This window comes from Narcine bancroftii, chromosome 6 (genome assembly GCF_036971445.1).
Source record: "Narcine bancroftii isolate sNarBan1 chromosome 6, sNarBan1.hap1, whole genome shotgun sequence".
Classification (NCBI taxonomy): domain Eukaryota; kingdom Metazoa; phylum Chordata; class Chondrichthyes; order Torpediniformes; family Narcinidae; genus Narcine; species Narcine bancroftii.
In genome coordinates this window covers 199394825-199421440 of record NC_091474.1, presented here as the reverse complement: position 1 = coordinate 199421440, position 26616 = coordinate 199394825, and the positions used below count along the sequence as shown (strand labels likewise).

The 26616-nt window shown below is 37.1% G+C and overlaps 1 protein-coding gene and 1 long non-coding RNA gene across 2 annotated transcripts in view; one reads left to right on the top strand and one right to left on the bottom strand.

Moving 5' to 3' along the window:
• Nucleotides 1-367: 367 nt before the first annotated feature.
• tfap2b (transcription factor AP-2 beta) overlaps nt 368-26616 on the bottom strand; it is a 40339-nt gene continuing 14090 nt past the window's right edge. Inside the window, exons 4-7 of the mRNA XM_069887191.1 lie at nt 9658-9874; nt 8086-8204; nt 4675-4816; nt 368-1404 (exon numbers count right to left, since the gene is read on the bottom strand). Of these exons, the coding sequence (XP_069743292.1) occupies nt 1107-1404; nt 4675-4816; nt 8086-8204; nt 9658-9874 (776 nt within the window). The 3' untranslated portion in view covers nt 368-1106. The remainder of the gene's footprint in view (nt 1405-4674; nt 4817-8085; nt 8205-9657; nt 9875-26616) is intronic.
• Nucleotides 13550-16152, top strand: LOC138736946 (uncharacterized). The gene is made up of 2 exons (XR_011340675.1): nt 13550-13844; nt 15335-16152. It is a non-coding gene; the product is annotated as an uncharacterized lncRNA (long non-coding RNA).

Below are 26616 nucleotides of genomic sequence, written 5' to 3'. Positions count from 1 at the left end.
TATGCGGTATTATTGTTGAGTCTTGGGGTGTTCATTGTCGAATTCTGTCTCACCCCAAAAGAAGCAAATTGCCTAACAGTTGAGGTCAAATGTGCATTGGTTTGGTTAGAAATCTTGCTCACATATCTACGTTTAAAGTGGCATAATGATCCGAGTCCTTTCAGAGATAAGGTCATTTGTAAAATAAAAAAAATACAAGAGAAAGGTCACCGAACAAAATGCCAATGTGTTCTTAAAGCGAGTTATCTGATCTATTCTGAAGCTGCTGCCAAGCGTAGACCAGTTATTGAGAAGACCAGTCTAATTTAATGACTTGTCAAAACATACAATTCCAATAATGAAAATGAAGATGCCATATTAAGGGAATATTTTTAATTTTTATTATTTCATGCGCTCTCCTCGTTTATCTCGTTGGATTCCAAGCTGTCTCTTTAAACAAACTTGTTCTCTGCCTGGCTACACTCTTTTAGCAGTTTTTATTTTGCAAGTGCGGGTGTTCACCTTGAACTTGATCTGATAACTGTAATCCAGGGTAAATAGTCATCTAGTCTGGGCTCCGTTTAGATTCACGTCGTGTTGAAAATTATGTTTAGTCATACGGCAGAGTGTAAGATTGTGTTTGGAGTTAAAGTGAGTAGGTATATGTCATTATTGTCACCATATATTGGAATCTGTGTGCTAATCACGAGCTTTGTATCAAAGTTAGCATACTCATAGGTGAAGAGATACTATTAAGCGATCACGTAACCCGATAGTCATTATATTTTTGGTGGAATGTTTCCATCCTCATAACATGCAGAGCTATGCACAGAAATCAGATCTGGAATGAACGTGGACCAAATAATTTGATAATTTAAAAAATCAATTTGCAGTTACCCGGGTGAATCTTGAAATCACCTGCCATTCTGACATAAAATGGAAGTTAACGTGTTGCAAAATTGGAAAAATACCAATAAAAATGCTCTTGAAGCCTTGCATCCAGGTCCATATGGCTGCAAACAGTTGACCCAGTGTTGCTCCTTTATGTGTGCGTTGTTATTTCCAAGTCAATAGAAGATTTTTTTTATATAAAGCTACACAAAATAAAAAGTTTGGAGGAATGTTTCTCATTTCCTGTTCTTTTCCTCCTTGTCTCCAGTTTTGGTGCCCGCCTCCCCTCCAGATGTGTGTCTATTTGGGTTGTTGTTTAAGAACATCTTGTCCAGTCCCTTTAATGCTTCCGTCAGGTAGTTCTGGACAGCTGTGAGAGCAGCGCAAATGGCAGGAGAGCCAAAACCATGCGTAATGAGGCTAAAATGAGTCAAACAGCTCTGGATGCCTGGGTCTAGTATCGGGTTGGGCCTGGTGTTCCCCAAAGGACTCCTATCCTGTGCCAGCAGATCTGTGAATTCTTTGCAAAGTTGCCTGGGGGTTAAGAAAATAAGACAATGAATGTTGCCGTCAGATAACACAAATCAGATGTATGGAATGGCACATTATCCGGTTGCTATGGAAATTGGTTTAACCCCCTCAACCCGCACGTCATGATTACCGAAAAGCGGCTGCATAGCTTTCTTCCAATCTCTCCGAATTTCTATTTAAGATTTCCTTTACTTATAATAGAACTACAATAGTGAAATAATTCCGGATGTTTTTAATGGAATCTCATATGGTCTCAATTCTTATAATGACCCACGGATGTGAGTCTTTCTTTAATTTTCTAAAGAATGAATGAAGCAGCGCAGAATCTAAATATAGATTAATCTCATCGCGAAAGAATTCTGTTAAAAGCAGCACGAGTTCATGAAGGTGAAAGAGTTAAGGTTAGGTTACATGTTTAGTGGGCTAATTTTTCAACCAATAACACATGTGAGGGTTAGCGGAATATTTTTGCTCCTTGAGAAAGAAAAAAAAAATCTACCTTAGAGATTTGGTAAATCAGAAATCATTCCAAAATTACGTAGTCATTAAAACAAAATCAAGCATTAGAGAGAGAGAGAGAGAGAGAGAGAGATAATGGTGGAGGGGGAGGGAGAATTATATCCCCAAGGGAGTTAATAACTTTTAAAAAGTTACTTTAAAGCTATATCGGCCATGGCCACCGCACGAACCAACTTCACCCAAAAACTGACATGTTGGGGGCGTTAGGTTCATTTCTCATACAAGGAGAAAGACAACCCGCAGGTAATAACATTGTCCTTTATATAATGAGGAGCTCATGGCCCATTGAATCAATTCGCTGGTGGTTTAAATCTATTGGATTCCTTGACTTCAAAAAGATGACCGTTTATTCCGCAAATTTATTAGAATTTGCTTTCCCAGGATGGATAAGAGCGATGGAGGATATGTTGCGGTCTGTTTCAGCAGTGGGTCCTCCACGCAAGTTTGATTTAAAAAAAAGTTGGGGAATTGTTAATAAATGGTGTACGGGGTTTACCGAGGTTTCCACCGACTTATGGCGAATGAATTAAGATGTTCTCCTCCAAGATTTTGGAGACCTTAGGAAATTCGCCATCTCTTACCTCGAACCCCGTCCTCCTTGGTACAAATGGCGAATTACTGCAACTCTAAGGGGGGGAGCACGCACTCTAACTATAGGTTGGATCCGAAATTGGTGAAGCTGAAAGGTAGGGTATAAAGCGTAAGGGAGTAGTGGGCATGGGAACAGTGACAGCAATGGCAACAACAATTTGTACACAAATGTATTTTTACACAACTCTTTAAAGAGACACCCTTTGAGGGAAGGGAGTTCCAGACCTTGAAGGCGTCACATCAGTAAGGCCTTTAAGTACTATTTTGAGGCTGACCAGGAGCCCAAAACTTGCAGTTCCAATCAAAGATTACAAATTAGTTCCGGGTAGCTGGAATCGGCAAGTACTTCACCGACAACCTCTGGATAATTGCAACGTAATGGAGCTGCACCTGACTTGCAAATAATTCACTGACTCTCGAAGTGGAAATGTGTCCCGATTCTCAACGTTATCCTTCAACCCCTTAAAAACGCATAATGTCATTGAAATATTGTTCAACAATGAACAAAAAGATACTTCTGAAGTTTGAGAGACCTCGGCAGCCATCCATTTAGAATCTAGGTTTCATTTTCGGAATGGCCAACATGGTACCCAAATTTTCAATTTCGACCAATGCAATTTTGTGTCTAAGCGGGCTTTAATTATTTCACATTGATGACGTGGAGTGAAGACCATAGCACTGTCATGACTGATCAAGCTTTCTTTATTAAATGTGAACTTAATTTAATAAGAAATCAGAGAATGAGAGATTTTTGGCGAACAGCGTTTTTCTCATTGTCTCGAAAAATTCAACCTACTTGAAAATAATTTTGGGCTCAGTTTACCTTTGGCAACCTTGAAATGCGTGTATGTAAATAATGCCTTTAATCAAACTTCGCACTGTAATTAGTCATTAAGTGAAAGGTTTAAGGGACGTGGCCGAAAATATTGCCCATTATCATTTTCAGAATTATTATAAATGGATGCCTTTTGTTAAGTCGCCCACGATTTTATATTTGAGCCTCCGGTGTACATGTCATGTTGTACATCTAAATTTGAACTTCCTGGTAAACGCGATGACAAGAACAAAAGATACAATTCTATAGGGAAAAAAAGTATCTTCTGTAAATGGAAGACAATTTTTTTTGACTGCACTAATTTTGGGTGAACAGAATTAGAAAAATAATCAGATTTCTCCAAATGCTGGCAATCTCCGAATTCAGAAATAATGAAACATGTTTGGAAAGTACACCTTTGTTTCGTTTTTACGCCATCCATATCTATTGGAGTTGCTTTTGTTTTGTACCATATCTATTTCTTCCGCGTGTGTGGTAGCTCGCATAATAGAGACGCAGAGGAAATTGCTCTGGGAACATTCTAAACGCCTGCATTCATCGCCCTTGTATTTTTTTTCTATGCAAAGTAGGAAACGTCCACCATGAAGGATTAATGGCAGGGAAGTCAAGCGCTTCTTGTCTTCAAAGAAAAAGAATCGCCTGCAAGCAATTAAACTTCTGAGATTGTAATATCTTCTGACCCGGCGGAAAGAAACAATTAAATTCAAATCACGTCTAGCGAACATCTGGACAAATTTCGGCAAATGATTTTTCAGCCTTTTTTTTTAATCTTTGGTGGGAATTGGGAGGATTTTCCTGAATATTAAAGGCAGATACGGGCGCATATTTTAAAGTCGACGATGCATTTTTGACAGATCTGGTTGAAAATGCTTGAGTTAATTATAAGTTCGGAAATTCCCCCTCTTTATCTTCTAAAAAAGAATCTTAAGCGTAGAATGCCTAGTTAACTTAAAATGTGATTTGATCACTTAAATCAATTTCACTCGCCTTTTTGAATACAAGAATGATTTTATAAAAGCTCTGTGGACTCAATCAATTACAATGTTTAAATGACATAAAAATGACCAACCAAGGTATGTAATGTACTTGTTTATCTCTCGACCGTAGGTATATGTGGTTCCGTTGTGTTAAAGAATTGAAAATCAAGACACTGAGGCTATCAATCAAAGGTTATGCTGTGTTCATCCAATGTTAAACATACTACCTATTTTCTAACATTACTTAATATTCAACTTATCATTATAAACCATCTAAAGTGTTAACCGGTTCTCTCTTTTTTTTCCCCCTGCAGACTTCAAAGGGCAAGTAGGAATAAGTTAATGACTCACTTTGTGGCCAGTATCATGTTCTTTCTGGAGTGCAGCTCGCTGGGGTCTGTGTGCTGCCTGTTCAGGTAGTCAGCTGCAGCTTTGGCAGGGAATTCCGTCTCACAGATATACCCAAAGTCCCGTGCTAAATGTACGGCCTCGCCTGGAAGACAAGATCACATTCCAAACTAATTGTTTTCACAAAGAGGCAGGCGAAATTTGTGAGCAACTTTTAAATTACGCAGATCAATAATGACGTTCTATTCGCCAGAAAGATAAAGTCAAAAAAGTACAGAGAAGACAAAAGAACGTTTCAACAGCATTTACTCGCTCCTTTTCAGTAACATTTAGAAATATTGTAAGACTGCTTTTGTTTATATTCTTATCGGGAGGCCTTTCTTCAATGGAGCACCAATGCTTCACCGTACATCCCCTTTGAAAACGCAAGAGCGGTTCCATATGGAGAATTAGGATGGATTCTCGACTTTAACGCGCTGTTCATAAGATAAACGCCGACATTCACAAACTTCAACCCTCATACAAGGTATAAAACTTAAGTCATCCCCGTTGGCGACAATGGAAAGGAATGACGGCATTTGGGGGTAGAGGGATGAGAAAAAAACGACAAGTTTCTTTCCAGTTAAAAAAGTTGCAAAGTCATATTGCTTTTTCAAAGTAACGATGAATCATGGTGGATAAGGAGTTCATTCTTTATCTTGGGTCTCGATTTAAGTTTTTCATTTAAGTCATCTAAATAAAAGGCCAATTTATTGTAATATGGTTGCTCATTATGAAAGGGCAAAACAAAATCCAATATTTTAACCCAATGGAGAAGGCATACTCTAATTCGAAACCAGCATATGCACAGATTCAATCGCGTAAATAAGATGATTTAAATCGATGATTGGTTAACATTTTGCATTAAAGTTAGAGCCCAGAAACTAATACAGAGCTGGATAATGCGAAGTGAACAATAGTGCATGTCCCGTCGTCGTCCCCCCCACCCCCACCCCCCGCACCGCTGCATAAAAGAAAACTTGCAAGAATCGAAGTCATTCGCGACGACACAAAATATTAACACCGTTATTCTTCATTTAGTTGTTAGCTGAGTATTATTAGATACAAGGTAAGATATAGTAATGCAAGGATTTGGTTTGTAAGTATCATGGCAGTTAAAAATATCATGAAATGTGTATTGCAGAATAAAAGACTGTTATGAAATGTGTTGAGTCTCCCCAGCAATTCTTCCCCTGCTCAGTTCCAGCATTTGCAACTTTAGTGTTTTGCGACTCTTATGAATTTATTCGTGAAAAGAAGAATACTGTAATTAAACAGATGACCCTCTGTCCTGGAGTTTCTAACAGGTCAACTAAGCGTTATTTACCACAATAACAAAGAGCAAATGTTCCGAGGGGTATTCACTCTTAATCTGTGAAGTCTAATGTCATGGAGTCAAGGAAAGTAATTCTAATAAGCCTTGTCTATCTACCAGAGAATGCATAAACGATAGTGATCCTGTGATCCACATCATATGATCTATCTGAGTGAATGTCTAATAAAAGGCACGTTTCCTTAAGACAGTATATAATACATTGCCCGCATAAATTGCTTGGAAGTTGCTCACCAAGTTCCACGACCATTTAATAATATACATTAGTATTTTAATGTATACGACGTTGTCAATGGCAACTAAATACTACAAATCATATTCAATAAACCTCATACTTATAATACAGAACAAAATACTAATAGGAATGGTCTTATCCAAACGTGAATCAGCTAGGAACAGGTAAAAATATTAAATCCTACCAAGAACAATTAGATTGCTGAAAATGGGTAAGTACTCGCCAATTCACCATATACATATATGTATGGAGAGACTGAAAGAGGAGATATTTTAAAATACAGTTTAAATAGCATAGAGCAGTAAGAAAATGCCTATTCCCTATATAGCTATTGTAAGTATGTATGTGTGTTTATTGAGAACACCCTGGAGGGAGTTCCATGCCATCAACCTTCCCGCCTTATGCTGATGTTTCAGAGAGAAGGGAAAGGTGGGTAACACTACAAAGCCAAGCTCTGGGGGGATTCAAGTAGATAATGCTTCACCCCTCCAGCAATGAATCTTTTCAAAGTACTTTGCAGTCGGTAGCTTAGACACTGCACATGAAATTAACATTAGCATTAAAGAATCCAACCATATACTGTACTGCAAATGATCAATCTAATTATTTTTTTGGACTTTTTAGCCATTTACCGTTAATAAGGGTGTTACCATAAAATATAAAATTCATGAAGGGCAACTTCACAACTGGTGTTACATCTTTCAAAAATAAAACAGCATTAAACTGAGCTAAAGTTGTCTACCAGACTAAAATTAAATAATTATGAAAGTGACCCCTGTAGTAAAGACAATTGTTTGTAGATGTAGGGATAAATGGGATATAGGTGAAGGAGGCAGTGAACAGGAAATAAAAAAAAAGTTTCACATAAACGCGTGACTAATAATCGAGCCAATTTACCTTTCAACAACATCACGGACAATTTCAGTTTATTAACGAAGAATGCATACAATCTCCGGAACTATTATTGTTTGAGAATGGCACATATTTTGTGTTCTATCAGCAAGGTGTTTCAAAGGTTTGGCGAACGTCCAACGTCATGCAACAGTATAAATGAAATGTGTTCACAATCATCCACACATCCATATTCTACTAAACATGTTTTTTTTTAATTCTGCTGTTTAAAAAGCTTCTTTTAAAAAAAACCTCTCATCTTTCACTCTCTCCATACATGTACCTACATTACAGGCCATTTTGTATACAATAGATGTCTGTCTGCCTTTGATGCAGATATAGAGTGATCATGAATGGAAGTAACAGGTATCTTCTTGATTGTGCACAGAAACACCTCAATATGTGTGTGTGTGGGGGGGGGGGGGGGGAGAGGGTGATCATATGGTAATCAACTGATTGATACTGCTACATATGAAAATGTAAATGCAATTATAAATTATTCATAAAGGTTAGCCAAGAGTCCTTACGGCTATGGGATAAATGCATTTATAATATTTAGTATCATTATTTATGCACAAAGAACATCGGTACTTTAATTACACAATTAACGTAATTTCTCTTGAAAGTTCAAAGAAAATAGCGAATATTCGTGAAAGTAGATAAAAACTGACAGTGTGGTCAGAAATTTTTCAGCAGGCGTTACCACAACGAATGGCGACACAGACAAGCAAAACCAAACCAAATAGATTTGAATCCCCTCAATGTAATATATAACTAGGTGACAAATAGAGATCCCGTCTCTAATTCTTTCTTCGTACCATTGTTAAATAGTTTTTTTTTGCCGGTGCTAAACTTATTGAGGTAATTATGTATTTAAAGTATCAATACAATCAGAAAAGTGTTCCCAAATCTTTACCTTCTACTAGTGAGGTCAGTAAAGTGACGTTCGCAGCTTTACGTCTGCCTGCGGGTAAATTTAATCCGATCTTCTCTAGCTTTTCTCTTAACGACCTTCCACCATTTTTCGACTTGGCTCTGAAACCAAAACACGATACATTTTTCAACTGCAACACAGTAAGAATCCGTTTGTGTGGAAGAGTGGGGATAATTTGATTTAAAACCATACTATTTCATATGTTCTTTATTCTATAAAATGTATTTAAACACTTCAATCACAATATTCCATCGGGTTTATTAAAAAGTTCATGCTATGTCCTAAACTTGAAGGATGCCATTGCATTCACATAAATTAGCTGCATATGAGCTCAAAAGGGGAATTGTAATGGAGTAGTAATACCAAAAGTTTGTAAAAGTCGGGAATTGGGACATCATCAGACACCCGTGGACACCATCAATTTAACAGGACATAAATTTACAGTGCGATATTTTAAATTCTGAAATAAATGGGATTATTTCTCACTGAAATCGAGACCGATAGAACATGAAATTACATCAGATGGGGAGACAGAGTTGGGAGTGAAAGCCCACTATCTCCTCCATAGATATCAGTCCAGCATTGGCAGTTGAAATAAAACTGCAGCCCAAGGGGACATCTGGGGTTACGTTTGCTTTCAATCATCCACTGACCCAGGGATGTGAAGGTGGGGGTGTTATGGAGTGAGATTCTCGAGAACGTTAAAGGCTATTAGTTTTAAATATCTTCAACCAGATAGTGTTATAATAGCTTTAGATTTTATTTCTCTGGGCCTTTAGCATTTTAACAAGAAGCTTATTTCAATAAATGCACCCGCCCGCTCGCCGCAGAACGTGAAACTCCTGTCTGCATTCGCCTCACGTGATCAATCGGACGCGGTTGGAGAGGGGAAGGCAATGGTTGTTTCCGTGCTTCTTAATATGGTGCCCAGACCGATGGTACGGCTGTCACATGGAACAATGGGCGGAGGGGGTCGGCCTGCTTACAATCACATATACAGGTACTTGATCACTAGCCCCGACGGCACAAATGGCTATAATAACCATCACTCACACCTGCGACTGAGTGTACAACGCGGACCAATCTCTGAATCAATAGGCCTGCAAGGATGCAATTGTTATCCTTTCCTTTATACCCAATGGCTTCTATGTTCGCATTTTAATGGTTATTAATGTCTTCTGAATTCCCTTGCGACTAACACAGAAATATTAATTGAAATATTGCACTGTGGAGAAACAATCTGTGAGATGTGTTCATGGCCGTAAATGTAGATATATGAATGAACAACTGTTGGGGGATACAGGCAATAACACTTAATGGACAAATGGACAATGTTGGGAATACAGGCAATGGCATAGGCAATGGACAACTTTAGGTGGGGGGGGGGGTACAGTCAATAACACTCAATGCATGGATGAACAACCGTTGAAGGATATAACTGTGGGGGAATATAGACAATGATAAGCAATGCGCTTTAGCATTAGTCATAGGCAATTATGCAATAGTTTCCACGTTGTATTTTTTTGTAATCGCTTTCCTGCGTTGACGACTTACCTTCTCAGCACTCCCCCCAGTAGTGACGCGTTCAAGCATTCTGGTGGGGACAGGCGCCTTTGGACTTCTCCCACAGTCACCTTGTACTTGGATGTGGAACTAAGAAGGGATAAGCGTCCTGGCACCGAGCAGAAGACCTCGTTATGATTAGCAATTCCACCAAGTAGATTGTCTTTGTTCATCATCAAGGATGTGATGTTCTTCTGAGGAAGTGGGACTGAAAGAAAAGGACATAATGACAGAGATCAGAACTGCATTACCGCAGTTTCGTGTGTTATCCGCTGCTGAACGCAAGACTTGCTGAATGAAGCTCTGGACAAAGGAGGCCATCATGTCATCCTCTCGGGATCGGCTGAAATGGAACATTTTGTCAGCAAACAGGAATATTGTACTATTGGGGCATTGTAATGAAAAACGATCCTAGTCACTTTAAATGGAAAAGGAGGCGTGCCGATAATAAACTCGAGATCTGGAAAAATACTTGGCTGTGCACTGTGGGAAGATAGCGTATTGATATTTAAAAATAAAACAAGAGTTGTTTGAAGTGACAACCACTAGCTTCTGGGCCTGGTGGCAGGATCGTAACTTATTATTCTAATTCATTTAGAAGGGGAAAACAATGTGTTGAGGAATCATGTAACCTTTAAGTGGGATCTCGTCAATGAGGACAAGTGTCCAAGTTGCGAAACCAAACCTTGTAAAACAATAAATATCTTCTTCCGAACAAAGTAAGTGAAAGGCGGCGCTATGATTTCAAATTATTTCTCAAGAATGGGCTGGTCTGTGTTTTCTCCTGCTACCTGGACTAGAATGGGCTGCACAGAAATTAAGGGCAAGTTAATGTTATTGTCAGGGGAAGCAGCGTATTTTCCAAAATACCGAAATTCTGTCCAATTATTTTGTCGATTAATCCGGTCTCTCCGCAAAATAAAACAAAATCTCATATTTTTATTACATAATAGTTTATACATTCAATTTCCATTGTTATTTATTATTGTTTATATATATATACTATTTGAAAGTTTGAGTCGCTCAAGCTGCTGAAGATGGGAGGCGACTTAATATTATGTAAGATTATGAGAGGCATGCAAAGGGTGGACAGCCAGCACATTTTTCCCCAATGCGGCTATAGCCAATACCAGATGACGTCTGAATAAGGTGAATGAAGGAACCTTCACTGAGGCGTCACAGCTAGTTTATTTACTGGAGGGTGGTGGGTGCCTGGAATTCATTGCCGGGGGCTCTAGTAGAGGTTGATACAATAGGGACATTTAAAAGACTGAGAAAGGCGCGTGGGTGATTTTTTTAAAAAAGATGCTTGGCTGTGGAGAGGGAAGGGTTGATGTTGAGTCGGTCGACACAACATTGTGGGCTGAAGGGTTTACATTGCGCTATACTGTTGTATGTTCTATCTAGTACTGAAACAGTCATAAATGAATGGATAAGCGAGCAAAGAAATAAAAATAACGCCCGATCTCTGAAAGATTATATTTTTGCAGTTGATTAGATATAGTCTATGACGTATACATTCCAGATGTGTTATTTTCATAATTTGAGAATTATTCAGATTAAAGAACAGGAAAGAGAAGATGGTGATGACCTTAATATTGCTGTCATTTGGGTAATTTTGCTTGCTACCGAAGTTAATAAAAAGCGAACACTGGGATGATGAATACAATCTCAAGACTTTAAAAGCAGCATTTTGCAGGCTGCAGGGACATGTGCTAGGTGAGGAGCTGAAGCTTGGCGAAGTCAATGCAAAGGTTTTATAGAGAAGGACTGGAGTCTGCGGCCCCGATGACACAAGATATTGAGCTGGGAATTCCTGCGTTAAAAAAAAAACTTCTCAAACAGTTGAAATATGTGTCATCTTATGAGACTACAGAAGATGTTAATATTACAAATGCATAGAACTGATAACATCAAGAATGAAGAGACTGAATGACACCATTGATATAAAGAAAGCCTCGTAATGTTTTTGTACTTGTCTTGCATAAGCCTTTTATGAATAGCATTTACTTTTGAAATAGCAAGGATCCAAAGAAGATACTTGGATACATTATTTCCAAACATATTAGTTAGTTTTCAAGATAAACGTTTGTTAATCAACATCAATCAGGCCAAGGATTCACAATCCACATAAATGCAAATACAGCATACTGTATTCCTCCATATATTTAACTTCGTAAATATAGTATATTCTGGTTTGATTTTGTTTCAAATGGTTCTTGTTTCATTTTGCAGATGTATCAAACTAATTTTGTCTTTGCAGCCCTGCAATGAGTAAAACCTCGAGTTTACAAATTGAGAAACTGTGCCCTTTTGCCCAGAAAATGTTTACATTAGGAATTTTAGTTTAAATTATTTACTCAATAGACAATGAAAACACAGAAGACTTTCCCAACTGTGGTCATACTGGTTTAATGGGGTTAAAGAAATTCGGCCATCCTTTCCTATCAAAATGATTATGATTTGTGGGCTTTTTAAAATAAAATATTTGGAGAATTTTCAATCAACATGCAGTCAAAACGGAGAATAATCAAAAAAGTTAAACCACCAATATCAATATTAACAAAATAATACAAATACTGATCTGGATGTCGATATGAAAGAAAGTAAGAAAAAAAGAAGTCAACTTGTGACTCAATTATTATGTGATTAAGATTTGTTGTTAGTTGTTCCTTTTCTCACTCTCCCTGATCATTTTAAAGATCTATTTGTTGAGGCTGGATTGAAGTTATTATAGTCCAGGACTGTTGACAAGATCCTGCTTGAGAGGTTGGTCACAAAGATACAGTGGCTCGGTATCCAGGGTGAGGTAGGAAACTGAATAGGACTTGGCTTTGGATGAAGTACATGATTGTCTCTCTCACTGGAGGCACGTGACTAGTGACAATAGGATTTGGTGCTGGGCCCATTTTTGTTTGTCATCTATATCAGTGATCTGGATAATAAGGTGGTAAATTCAATCAGCAATTTTCCAGCAAGGAAGGCTTTCAAAGCTTGCAGAGGGATGTGTACCAGGTGGAAAAAATGGACAGCAAACTGGCAGATTGAATTTAATGCAGACAAGTGGAAGACACTACATTTTTGAAGGACAACCCAAAGTAGGACATTTTGCACTGAGTGCAGTAGAACAGAGGGATCTGGGAATTCCATGAAAGTGGTACCATAGTTAGATTGAGTTGCAAAGAGAGGGTTGGCATTGTAGCATGAATAAATCAAATAATTGAGTACAGGAGTTGGCATGTAATGTTGAAGTTGTAGACAACAGGAGTGAGGCCAAATTTAGAGTATTGTGTTCAGTTTTGGTGGCTTAACTACAGGGAAAAAAATCAATAAGATTGAAAGAGTGCGGATAAATTTTACAAGGATTTTGCTGGGACTTGAAGAGATGAGTCATAGTGAAACGTTGAATAAGTTGGGACTTTGTTCCCTGGAGCATCCAACGATGGGAGATTTGATAGAGGTATACAAAATTATGAGGGATAAAAATAGGGTGAATTCAAGCAGGTTCTCCCCCCACTGAGTTAGGTGAGACAAGAACCAGAGGACATAGTTTAAGGGTGCCAGTTGAAGTGTTTCGGAGGATCATTGGGAGAAGTTTCATCACTCGGAGGGTGGGGAGTGTGTGGAACGAGCCCCCAGCCCAAGTGATGGATGCCTTTTCAATTTCAACATTGAAGAAAAAATTGGTAGGCTCATGGATGAGAGGGCTATGATCCGTGTGCAACTCGATGGGGGCTCGGCCGGAAAATAGTTCAGTGCTGACAGGATGTGCGGGAGCTGTCGGGTTCTGTGGTTCTTTGGACTGTGAAGCAAGAGAATTCAAACAGGCAGCTGCAAGAGAGTCATTCTGACGTCATAGTCATTCCATCTTGTTCACATTATGAGGCTCGGTTGGATCCTTCAATTGGCATAGAAAATGTGTTGAGAAAATGTCATAGATTTAGATGGTGTAGAATGCAATGTTTCGAATGTATTGCTTTTAATGTGTGTTCTCTTAACTTCGATCTTGATGTTTACTCCTTACAATTCGCTAAACATGTTTTAATGAATGTATAACCGTGAATTGGGATGCTTTCGATATTTAGCCACAACTTTACTTTTCAATGAGCACAAGGCAAACTGTGTTAAGATTTCTCCTACAAATCCACTCTCGGGCCATGTATCAATTTCCACTTCAGGTAATATTTCTTTTTGCTGCTGGGTCCTACTCTTCCAGCCCTTATTTCTTTCCAAATACCTGTAACGTGGAACTGCGGCTTGGGAACCGCTAATGGTGATGCCAGCACTAATAATCCCACCGTTTAAATTAAATCCCCTGATTTTTGCTTCTTCACTTCTGAGATTAACTCTGGTGACTCTTGTTTGACTCCAGAGAGTGGACGTTTATCACCAGAGCTGATGAGCGAAACACAAATAACCGTTTCGATGGCTTCGTGCACATCGCTACACGAAAGTTGCGATGTGACGGCTTTACTCGAGAACGAGTGACGAACAATAACAATTTTTAATTGAAAAAGTTAGATATCTGGCCAATTTTGAATCTTTAGGCAAGAGAAGGAATTATTTACGGTTGCATTTTCGGTGTGAGTTGGCCTTCCGTACTAAAATACTTCCAACGAAATGTTTATTGTTCGATCACATTCATTAAAATTCGATTGGAGTATGTGTGAGCACATATCCACTCACTCCCACCCATCCTCCTCCCCTATCCAAATTAAAACATCTTGTCGGTGAATCTCAGGGTAGAAAATTGGCTTAGTCAAGCACCAGTTGCTTGCTTTACTCTTGTGAGGTAAAATGCAGGAATATTGTCAAGGTGAGACTATGAGAAAGTTTTAAAAGTGTAAATTACATAACCTTTTGTTGGACACAGGTGGAAAAGATTTTTAAAAATCCTAAAGCATTTCTTATTTAACCGCTTCTCCCTGTGCTGCAAAATGTAATATCATCACGAATTTTCCAAACCTAAGCAAACTATGCTGCAATGTCCTTAAAACCATCAGAGGTCCGAAATTCTAATGGTGGCGGGTTCCATTGGAAGTGCAGATATTCCTGAATCTGACAGATGCCTTCAAAGCATGTTAAAACTAAATGTTGGACACAATCACTGTCATTTCAGACCACTACAGTCATGGTAACAGATGACCGACTGAAGCTACAACATTTTTTTGTTCATAATGTAGCGTTAGTGTTCCCAGGAGTTGTCCTGGTGTTAAAAGCTGGATGAATTGCCCACAATCTATAATTTTCTGCAAGTGCTGACAAATATAATGAGAGCTTTTGGGACGAATCAGCTCTGAATTGCAATTTTCTTAAAACGAGCCACACAACATCTGCGAAAATAAATATTCATAAATTGGATGTTAAATATCCCTATATTGGGTATAAATAAGGAACTACAAGCCCAGTAATCTATTCGTATCTCTCACTGCTTATTTATTATAATTATTTTCAGAAGAAATGACAAACATGAATCCAATAAACAGAATACGCTATCATTTTATAAATACCCTCACTTAATAATTAACATACCGAAATGAACCATAAACCACATTGCACTGGATCGGTTAAGTGCTTTCAATCATATTTATTAGTCTTGTAATATTAATTTGCTAATTTGGTTTTATACTATCTCTAAGGCACGTTGTCGCGTTAATTTCTCTTACAGATCATCAAGATGGAAAATAATACTTGCTTCATTTGTTAATAATTATGAGCAGATTGTGCTTTGTAATTCGACAACAAACTTGATAGCGTTCAAACGACTAGAAGAAATCGCAAACCAATGGACCATGACCAAAACGCAGCTTGAAGCCCCAGTTCCTAACGTGTTCAGAATGTTCAGCTTGCACTCCTTCAGAGTGATTTTGTAATGCAATGTGTAAATATGTTACAAGCATATATTCAATCGTTATGGAGTTAATGTAATAATAATAAGCCCGAATGACTGAACATTTAATGCAGCAAAGGCGCGAATTTACCCGCAGATTCTAAACTCAGTAGCCATTGTGATTCAGATGTATTTCCTCCGTAATTACCAGGATTTATTTATCCTCAAATATTTCTGGAGTTGGGTCTGTACACTTAGAATATCTGGATGACACAGAGCACGTGAAAATCTGGGAATGGATATTTCTACTGATGAGACTAGAAGTGTGGACGAAAATAACATAGACAAAAGTTTTAAGGGAATGGTCTCCATTCTGAGTAAAAATGTCTTAGAGAGAGTATAAAACCACATTAACATTCAATAATTCTATGTGATACAATGTTTTGTAATAATGCGGTCATCGATACATCCATCCTCAGCCCCATTACCTTTAGACCAAATGCAAAACTAGACAATCAATTCAGACTTTATAAAATTCGCGTTCGACATGACAAGTCTGCCAAGATAATCAAATAAAATCGTTTTAACAACTATTTTTATAAGCACTACCTACCCCTATTTTCCTCGACTTTAATCGATTAAAGTCGTACAAAATTCCCATTTTGTCTTTATTGATTGTTCATTGACCATACTCTGCAAATCATATTTACTCTGTCAATCTGTATTAGTAAAACAAAACATTTTAAACACCTTCCATTATCTCCACATTGAAATCAAGAGAGTGTTTTAATGTTAGCTGTAATGTCTCTGCCCAGACAGAAGCCACGGTCCCTGAGTACCATATTAATAGCTCAACAGGGGCTAATACGGAAAATTAGACTTAAACGAGCTCTAGAGATCCCTAAATGAAAGCGTCATTTATCACGCTGGCTACTTTAACTCTCCTCGTTTGCTCTCTCTTCTGGGACCAACTCATTTCCTGTTAAGTAAATTACTTTAAAAAGTCCCAGGCAGCTATTCCCACACAAAATACGGCACAATGACTCTTGACCATCTCGTTAACCTCACTTTGGAAACGGAGCCATTCTATATTTTACATTAAGCATTAGCTGCAACTTGTCTCGGTTGGCTAGTACTTTATTTAATTCCAAATCAATGAAGGCACATATATTTTCCTGCAACAAAATCTCTCTAATGTCAAACAAGTTTAATCCTTCTTCACAGAAATGCAAAATGGGAACAATAATTGCATAACGAATATTAAATATGAGTAAACCAATGGGTGGGGGAATTTACAATGAAGACTTAAAATATATCTGTGAATGTTAAAAGATTTCAATAATGATTATGGTGATAATTTCCCTAAAAATTATTATTTTATAGTATGTCACATTGACCAAGGCCAACACATTGCTCTTTTTTTTTCAATTAGTTGTTGGGCTGGTTATTCCCTGTTCTATTTTTTTATTGGAAAAATGTTTATATAATCGATATCCACTATGCAATAGAGGTTCAACTATTATTCATTCCCAAATGTTTTGGAGTCCACCACAAATATTGTAATCAATTTTACATGACTGTTAATAGGAAATGACCTTTGTTTTCTAATTTTAAAAAGTGATTTGCCTTATTGAAGTCAAAATATATTTTCTACTCTTTTGGAACAGTCTTTCTGATTTCCCATGAGTTAAAAATTTCCATGAAGACCCAGAATACCCAATTCAGCAATAGAAACAATCACCATTAATACAGAAAGGGCATCATGCAACCATCCCAAATATGTAAATGTTCTACCCTTTCCCCACATACGTGCGCACAAATTAACAAAATTGAATATTAACCACCAAAATAGAATGTAATTTTGAACTTTAATAACTATGTGAAACTTGCACTTTCTAGATATTAATATTATTAATAACTATAATAAAAATAAAAATAACCACATTTAAATTAATAAATACAATCATCAAGGCCTCAGTGGTGGAGAGGTTCAAGAACTTCAAATTCCTGGTTCTCAACATCTCGAAGGATCAGTCGTAAAACCGCCATGTCAATACAATCATGAAGAAGGCTTGCCAGTGGCTATATTTTGTGAGGGGTCCAAAGGGATTTGATATGTCACTGAAGACTCCCAAATAATTCTCCAGGTGTACCTGGAAGAGCATTTTGGTTGGTTGCATCACTGGTTGGAATGGATGTGCCTAACGCTCAGGACAAGAAAAAAAACCCAGATTATTGTTAACATGGCCTGTGACATCAAGGGCATCAGACTTCACTCCATTGAAGACATCTACAGGAGGCGATGTCTTAAGGAAGCAGCCTCTATCTTCAAGGACTCTTCCCCCACCCCCCCCACCACCCCGCACCACCACCACCCAGGCCATGCTCCCTTCACTCTGCAACCACTGGGGAAAAGGTACAGCAACCTGAAGATGAACACTCAGCGGCACAAGGACAGCTTCTTCCCCACTGCCATCAGATTCCTGAATAATCAATGAACTAAAATTACAGCCTGACTTTGACTTTCTGTGCATTATTTTTATTTATTCTTGTAAGGTGGTTTATATTAATGTTTGTGTGATGCTGCTGCAAAGCAACAAATTTTGCAACTTGTTCATGACAGCAAATTCTAATTATGATTCAAAATTATCTGAATAAAATTGGTAAAGAGAAACAAATAATTCAGACATTGTGAATGCTTCCTTGTGCATGCTGGGTGCATATAGATACATAATGTGTATTAGTATGGGTGGTGCACAAAAAACTCACACTATGAAAGAATATTGTATAACACTCTTATAAGTAGTGTGTGTTTTCTGTAGAATTCTAACTAAGATGCTTTATTGTCTTCAAGCTGTAAAAAAAATCATGAAGGATTACAGTTTATGCATTATCACTGTATTTCTATTCTATACCTTGGTTTTTCCAGATGTTTGATCCACAACTTCTATTGAGATTTAACTGTGAGTGAATTGGAGAATATTTACATCTGCAGTGAATGCATTCATTTTACTTCATTTTGTTTTATTCTTTTTGAGACATATGAATACCTCAATAATTTGTTAATTTTGCCAGTGAAACAGGAAACAATCTTTTTTCTAACCTAAAAAAACTTTTAAAATTGTTATAATTTGATGATTACATTGAAACAAATTGCCATTTTACAACAATCTTTGACCAAGCTATTTCTAACCCCACAATAAAAAAATTTGTGTGGAGTGCCATAACTTGTGTCATTTCCACTAGACACTTGGGAAATCAACAACATAATTTTCAAATGGTCACCTCTGTTGTCAAATTACTATTTTTTGCATCTCCTTACTCTTCTTTATCATCTTTCCCAGGCCCTGTGCTGCAATATCAGTACTCCTCTTTCTATTCTGGGCTCTTGATCATCCACAAATGTAATTGTTCCTGGACTATGTGTGAACCCTTAGCTGCTAAAATCCCATGTTTTGTAAATCCCTCCTTATGTAATCATGTCTCTCTAACGTTTTTCTTTAAGCCAGTCTTTAAAACTAACTCATGCTGAATTGGATCGTCTGCTTTAACTCCTCCCAATGTAATTTGGTATTTTTTTTTCTTTTGGGATAGTTTCCTAATGTACCAAGATACTTTGTTTCTTTGAAGATACCATGAGGAATCATAATATTGCTCCTACAGAGCATTATAAATATTGATAATGCTGTCCTTCACATTTTGCTGGAATTATCTAAAACCTAATTACTCTGAAGTCAATTCTGTTATCTTGCTGACTATTTATCCATTTTCCTTAAAATATATAATGGTATTTGTCTCAAAGACTTCCTAAAACAGAACTTTACATCTATTGCATAAAAACATTTGCCATCATCTCTTTTCTCAGATACTTACGTTTCTCCTGATTTTCTTATTAATGGTTCCCAACCAGAAAAAAAAATCATTTTTTCCTGTTCACTCAATAAATTAATTCAATCTCTTACTAAGCACCCTCACCCAATGAACCCAGTGAACGTGGGCCAGTTTGAGAAAGTCTATTGTTGAGAGGTCATATGGCCAATTGCAATTTGCAGGAAATATCAGTGAGAATAAAATGTGATATTTATGTATATTTGCACTGTTTCTATCACTTTTGTTTTGCTGAGCTAGCTTCTGTTAAAATAAATGATCTGATATTAAAAGCTTACACAGCTCCCCATCTCTTGCACATGCCACCTACTAGAGATCAAGTAATTTCAAACCCATTCTCTCATCAGTAGAAGCTCTCTTGTTTGTGCTGGAGTGAACAAAATGAGAGAAAAGCAAAGATAAGCCAGTGCCATTTCTCTGAGCACCCCGTTTTGTTACACCAGTCACTCCCAGCATGTCCACAAGTTTAGTCCATGTCAAGTTTTGTTAACTTCAGTTTTTAGGCTTTGTCCACTCTAACATAAATTGAGCATAAGCAGGGATCAAGGCTGACCTGTCCATGAAGACAAAACTATGCAGGAAGCCTCCTGAAATAGGTGCTGAATAGTAACAATTGCAAAATGCAACAGTGTCTTTTTATTAGCCACACAATGACTAAATGTGTCACTCACCCAATAAATGGTTGAATGTCTATGAAATGACCTGAAAATTAACACCATAACTAATCTTAAATGTATCCATTTTTATCAATGAAGGACCACCTGCTAAACTCAGAGCTTGTTGACAAAACAAAACTAGATTTGGCAAAAGAAACGGAGATAGTTGATAAAGAATGTCAGGCAGATGTTGAACAGAATGGCAGACAGATGTCACAAGAAATTTAAAATAAATACATATGAAGCAGTACATAATGATAAAATAAACAAGAAATGAATGCATGCAGTTAGTAAAAAGAAAACAATCAAAGAGTACTTACACATGATTCATTTTAATTGCCAGTGTTGATATATTAACCATAGGAACTTCAGTGTAATGCTACATTTTATCAATAATGACACATAATAAAGAATAAAAATGCAATGATAAATTCATGAAATTATTTATTAAGTCACAGTTATTATACAATTGTAGTTTCCCCATTTCATATTAGAAATGGCATTAAAATATAAGGCACATTTATATTTGTTTCAGCATAATGATACTTGGAAAGGGAAATTACCTTTATCAAGGGAGTCAAAGATATTTGGAGAGGAGATATAGATGTGACCTGAACAACACAGAGAAAGAGTTAATCAAGATTATTTATGTGAAGAAAATCAGGAACAAGGAAATAAAGAAAAGAACTTCAAAAATCACATTCTTGTGTCATATATACATTGATGTATCAGTGAATAAAGTGGGGATATCAACAAGGAATACAGGAATGGACTGGGAGCATTACAGGGACTAGAAGGACATGTATGGTTGGGGTAAGCACAGAGTCCTTGTGGATAAGGTAACTAACATGATCAAGAGGACAATACATAATGGAGTGAAAGAGGGAGAGAAGATAGGATGGAAAATTATTTTTTAAATATTTTTTCTAAAGCAAACAAAAATGTATGTTGTTTATTGGAAATAATAATTTAAGCATTAATGTTAAAGGAAAATCTAAAAGATGTAACATAATTAAACCAGAAGAAATAATTTAAAAATTGGAGCCACATATTAGACCAAAATCATAAGTTCAGGGACTGTGGTCCAAATAAGTACTTGTTCTACTAACATTTGAAATATACCTATTGCCTTAATGAATTTGAGTGCAAATTTAATTCAGAGAAATGGAAATGTTATGGATAGAATTAAGAAATAGAAAAGTAAATGTGAAAGAGTGAGTTATGTACAGACTCCCTGGCAGCAGGCACAAAGTTTATTAAGTGTAGAGAAGAGAGACACATCCAAAAATTCCAAAGCAGTTTCAATGGGTGATTTGCATTTCAGTAAATCTTAATTACATTAATGCAGCAATGCAATAAGATTATATAGATAAGTGGAAAATTTTGTATGTCTGCATTGCAGTATGTGGAGATTGATAACCAGCAAGATAATTGTTAGGAGAAAAAGTACTGGTGTGTCCATTACAAATTTCTTTGGATATATCATTGAGTTTTTCAAAGCAGATATTCTTTTTATAGGGCAAAATATCGTCAAACAAACTTTGAAAATAATTTGCAAAGAATTTCAAAATAAAAGCATGTTTTTACAATTATATTCAGGAAAGGATCGTAGACAAGACCAATATAAGCCTCTTTAAAATTATTAATGATTTATATTAGCATTTAGAGTAGAAAAAGAAATGTTGTCTTAAAAAAGCAGCCTCTAACCTCAAAGACCCCAGCACACAAGCCATGCCTTTTTCACTCTGCTACCATCAGGAAAAAGGCACAAGAGCCTAAAGACAAGCACTCAGTGGCACAAGGACAAGCTTCTTCCCCGCTGCCATCAGATTCTGAATAATCAATGAACCAAAGACACTGCCTTACTTTCACGCACTGGTATTGTTATTACTATTTTATTTTTATAGTAATGTTGTAAGATGGTTCCTATGGGAACAATTAATGGAAAAGCAAGATAAGTGGAATAGAAACCAGTAAATATATATTCAGCAGGACAGGCAGCATCTGTGGGGAAAATTTAATGAATAGAGTTCCCATTTCCACAGATTTTATTTTGATTTTTGACACTTAAGACACCAGGATCTGATAAAAGGCCATTGACCTGAAACAATAACTTTGTTTCTCTTTCAAATAATTTTGTCTGTTCTGCTTTCCAGCATTTTCTGTTTTAATTCAAGTAATTTTAAACCAGGGAATATGACTTTCCAAAATTATTTTAAAGAAAGCAAGACAAATAATTAAAATAATGACATTCAAAGATGTTGTTCACTTAAACCAAATATAAAGAAATGTATGACAACTAATGAGAGTACAACACAATTTCATTAGCTTCGCAAAGTGAAGCTTTACAGGAGAAGACCTGTTGTAACCTACATCATGGTTTTTCTGCAAGAAAGCCCATACGCAGATGAGCGCAAGCCTTTTTATATGGTTTACCTTCCCATTCTCTAGTCTGTTCATGATTATTCACATGACCTGTAATCGGCAGACTTCGGCAAAGCATTTAGCATGAGTTTCAAGAACAACATGTCCTTGGTTCTCACATCTTGGAGCTGCGCTACTAAAATAATATAATTTCTCTAATAGACTGAAGTATTTTCCCATAAAATATTCTATTTTAAGTCTTCTCATGCCGCTAAGATTTATAGAAGGGAAACAAATAAAGCAAATCTATACAATCTATGCTATAATCTATCAATGTCTGGAGGATTTCCATTGAAGGGATTTAAGAGGATTAGTTGAACATATTATGGATGATGTTGGTATAATCTAACAGAGTTTCCTGATCTGGAACCCATTCCTTTGAATTGCAAAACCTTGAATCCGCTTGATCTTAAAGATGACAGAGGAAATTATTGATCAGTTTGACTAACTTCTGTTGTGAATCCATAATTAAGGATGAAGTGAATGAACACCTTGAACATTTTCAGCTAGTCTGAATTTATAAATGATAAATCATGACTGACATGTCTGATTAAAATTTTGGAATGACAACTAAATTATTGGATAAGGGAATTCCACAAAATCTTATTTATCTAGGTTTCCAGAGGAGTTTCAAAAAGTACATAAAAACAGATGATCGTCTGGATGAAACATTTGAAATTGATGCAAGGTTTTGACCCTGTCCAAAAAATGGCTATGTGCTAGGAGAAAGTGACATGATCATACTTTTCTAATTTGCAGTTGGTACTATTCATGAGATCTATAGGGAACCTCAAGATTACACAGTCTTCATGCACGACATAGCTGATGAGATAGTGAGCTGTATAATTTAAGTTGTCTAATGAAATAAAGATGGGTAGCATCATGAATACCGTATGAAAACATTGAGTGAAAGGACAAAAGTTTTGCAAATGCATGTCAGGTGAAACAATTTTAAATCATCTACAATGGACTTTAAATGCTGAAAATCTAGAAATAATGGGATGCCCATAGTCACTTGGATGCCTATGTATTGACAAATAGTCAAGTGCAATCCTAATCTTTACATCAAGAAAAAGACTGTAGAATAAAAAAAAATTGTGCTTAGGAAGATGTAATCTTTGGCCATATAAAGCTTTAGAGCACACCTGAAGAATTGTGAACAGCTCGAAAGTGCATTAGCTTTCGAGGGAGGGCAGTTGTACTTGAACTCTGATGTTATATTTATGAAGAAAGCTTGTAAAACAGAGGGTTTGGCTTCTCTGGATCGTAAAAATTCAAAAAGTGCTTTGATCAGTTTTGAGATATCAATTTATTTCTTGTCAATCATTTTCTAGCTATTTCCCACCTTTTTTCACTATTAGTCCTTTGTTTATTTAACAAGCTTCTTAATTGACAATGGTGGAGTGGGGTGGTGTGGTGATGATGGGGGTGGGGGGGGGGAAAGAGGTGTATGTGTTTGTGCATGAACATCCTTCAATTATTTGATCATGTATTAACCAATTAAAGGAATAACTGCCACTTGTAACCCTGTCAGTGTAGCAAATCAGGCAGACCAAAATTTGTGTTTTGGTGAAGATATATATTTTCCTTTGGAGTTTGGGAAAATGTTAAACTTTTTATTCAATAGAATAATTCAGCACATTGATGTGCCTCATAGGAATATCTCCTTCAGTGTCACTTACTCATGTCCCTGATCAACCAGCTTTACAGAACTTTTACATCATCTGCTAAGCTAAAATAGGGCCTAGTAAATTTAGAGGCAGCCCTTCAAAACAATAACCGATTATGGACAAAGTTTGCAGGAAAGAGTAGATATCCTGAAATATTGATCACATAATCAAACCAAATTTGGGTAAAAATAAATGAAGCCACCAGAGGGAAATATATCCAAAATACCCATTACATTATATTATCAAAACTTGAAATATAAACCATGAATGGACACAACAAATGTATTTATTATAATATATTTTAATATATTTGATACAATATATTAGAATATATTTCTCACCACCATTTGGGGCCTAAAACAGTCCTTCCAAGTGAAGCAGCACTTCAGTTGTGAATCTGCAGGGTCATCTGATGCATCCAATGCTCCATTTGTGACCTCATCTACATCACTGACACTGGACACAGATTGGGTGATCACCTCATTGTGCACCTTTGCTCGGTCTGCTGCAATAACATGGATATCCTTGTGGACACCCATTTCAATTCCGCACCTGATATTCTATCTGGGCACTCTCCAACCAGTTAGCATTAACACTGACTTTTTCCATTTCCTTTTCCTCCTCCTCCTTCTCTCTCTCTCTCTCTCCCACCGCCCCCCGTTTCCTTTTCCATGCAGCTACCCACTCTCTTCTCCATTCAGAGGTGACATCCCTCCACCCACTTTCAGTTCCCAACTTTTTTTTCTCCTGCCCTTTATATCTTTGCCACACAAAGAACGCTGCGTGACCTGCTGAGTTACTCCAGCACTTTGGTGTGTTGAAATATTTATAAAATCCTCTTGTTTTTGTGGAGATATATCATGCAGACTAAATGAAAGGTGGATCGTCTGGGAATTTTTTTGGGGGGGCAGGTACAGACATGAAGGGTCACCTGGTTTCTCCCGCGTCTTAACTCATTGTGATCGCGCCCGAATTCCTACCAGTCTCTACCTTGTGAACGTATCGTATGGAGAAACTATCTTTATTTCAAATGTTTGATTGTTTTGGCAATGCTTAGTTACTGTGGCATTGAAATAGGGAAAGCGGCGAAGACCTCCCCTCGAATCAGAAGAGAGCCGTGCAAATATTTACTTAGATCGAAAGTAACACTTCTTCATGCGCCGCAAATTGAAATAACCTCAAGGTAGAGCGTGAAATAACACGAAATTCAGCTTATTTCACTCTCCTGCAAATAAACTTTTGGATATCGTTATAAAATTGGTTAAATCTGTTGGTAATTTAACATTTTCATGACGAACACAGTTTCAGGAGGTAGTTTCTAAAGTATAACCTTTGGAAGATTGTACTGCAGTGAACTTTACTATATTTTGGAATTACTTTTTTTTTACACACTCCACGCTATAATGACCTTGGGGACTTGGTCTGACTGCCCGCTCATCTTCCTTCCAAAGTTTAAAAACAACTTCCTCGGTAAATGAAGTCGGTTGCCTTTCTTGTAATAAAAGCCCATTTTTGGGGGGAGGGGTGGGGGTTAAGGACTTTGTTTCTGAAGAAAACGGTTACAAAACGTGTCAAGGGGGGGGAATTATTGGACTGGTAATGACCTGCACTTCTGAAGAAACTTAATGGTACAAGAAAAGATAACTCTGGAAGAACTTAGTAGCCGTAATAACTCTCAGCTGTCATTGTGTCGTTACTTATCTGCATCAGTTAGGTTGAGATACAGATCACCGTTCTTTGAAAAAAAATCGTCAGACTTTAGTCTGGGCGCATTGGATATTTAAAAAAAATCTACTCTGGAGCTTAGCCACTGTAATGAAATATGTCCGGAAAGTATTCTTGCTACAAAGGGAAGACTTCACCTTTTTTTCCTGATTCCAAACCCAGCCTTTATAGAGAATTATAAGAAATCTAATATCACCTAATTACATTCAAAAGCATATTTTAAATCCAAAATGTTTCAGAAATAATGATCAATCGCCGTTTTAAAAATTGGCATCTTCCTTGAACACTTGCAATAAAAATTTGACAGGATGTTGCCCGCATAAATGTACTCAATCACACCAAGTTCAAGCTCAGCAGAAATTACTGCTATCACACCTCTTTGAAAACCATACACACAGCCTAAGCTGATATGTGGTTCTTTTGTATTCACCTGGTGTCATGACAACTGAGCACATACCGTTTCTGTCCATCGATGTTTTGTGTGTATGTGTGTGTGTGTGTGTGTGTGTGTGTGTGTGTGTGTGTGTGTGTGTGTGTGTGTGTGTGTGTGTGTGTGTGTGTGTGATTAGAGCAGGCTGATTGGTTAGACATGGAGAAATTGGAAAGTTTTCCTGTACATGGCTTATGGAGCTTGCATTGAGAAAGCAAGATGCAGAGAATGTCAGAAAAATCACAACACATTAGGACAGATTACCACACACAGACCTGAGACAAAAACAAAATGAAAGAGGGGGAGGGGGAGTTCAAACGGAAGCAA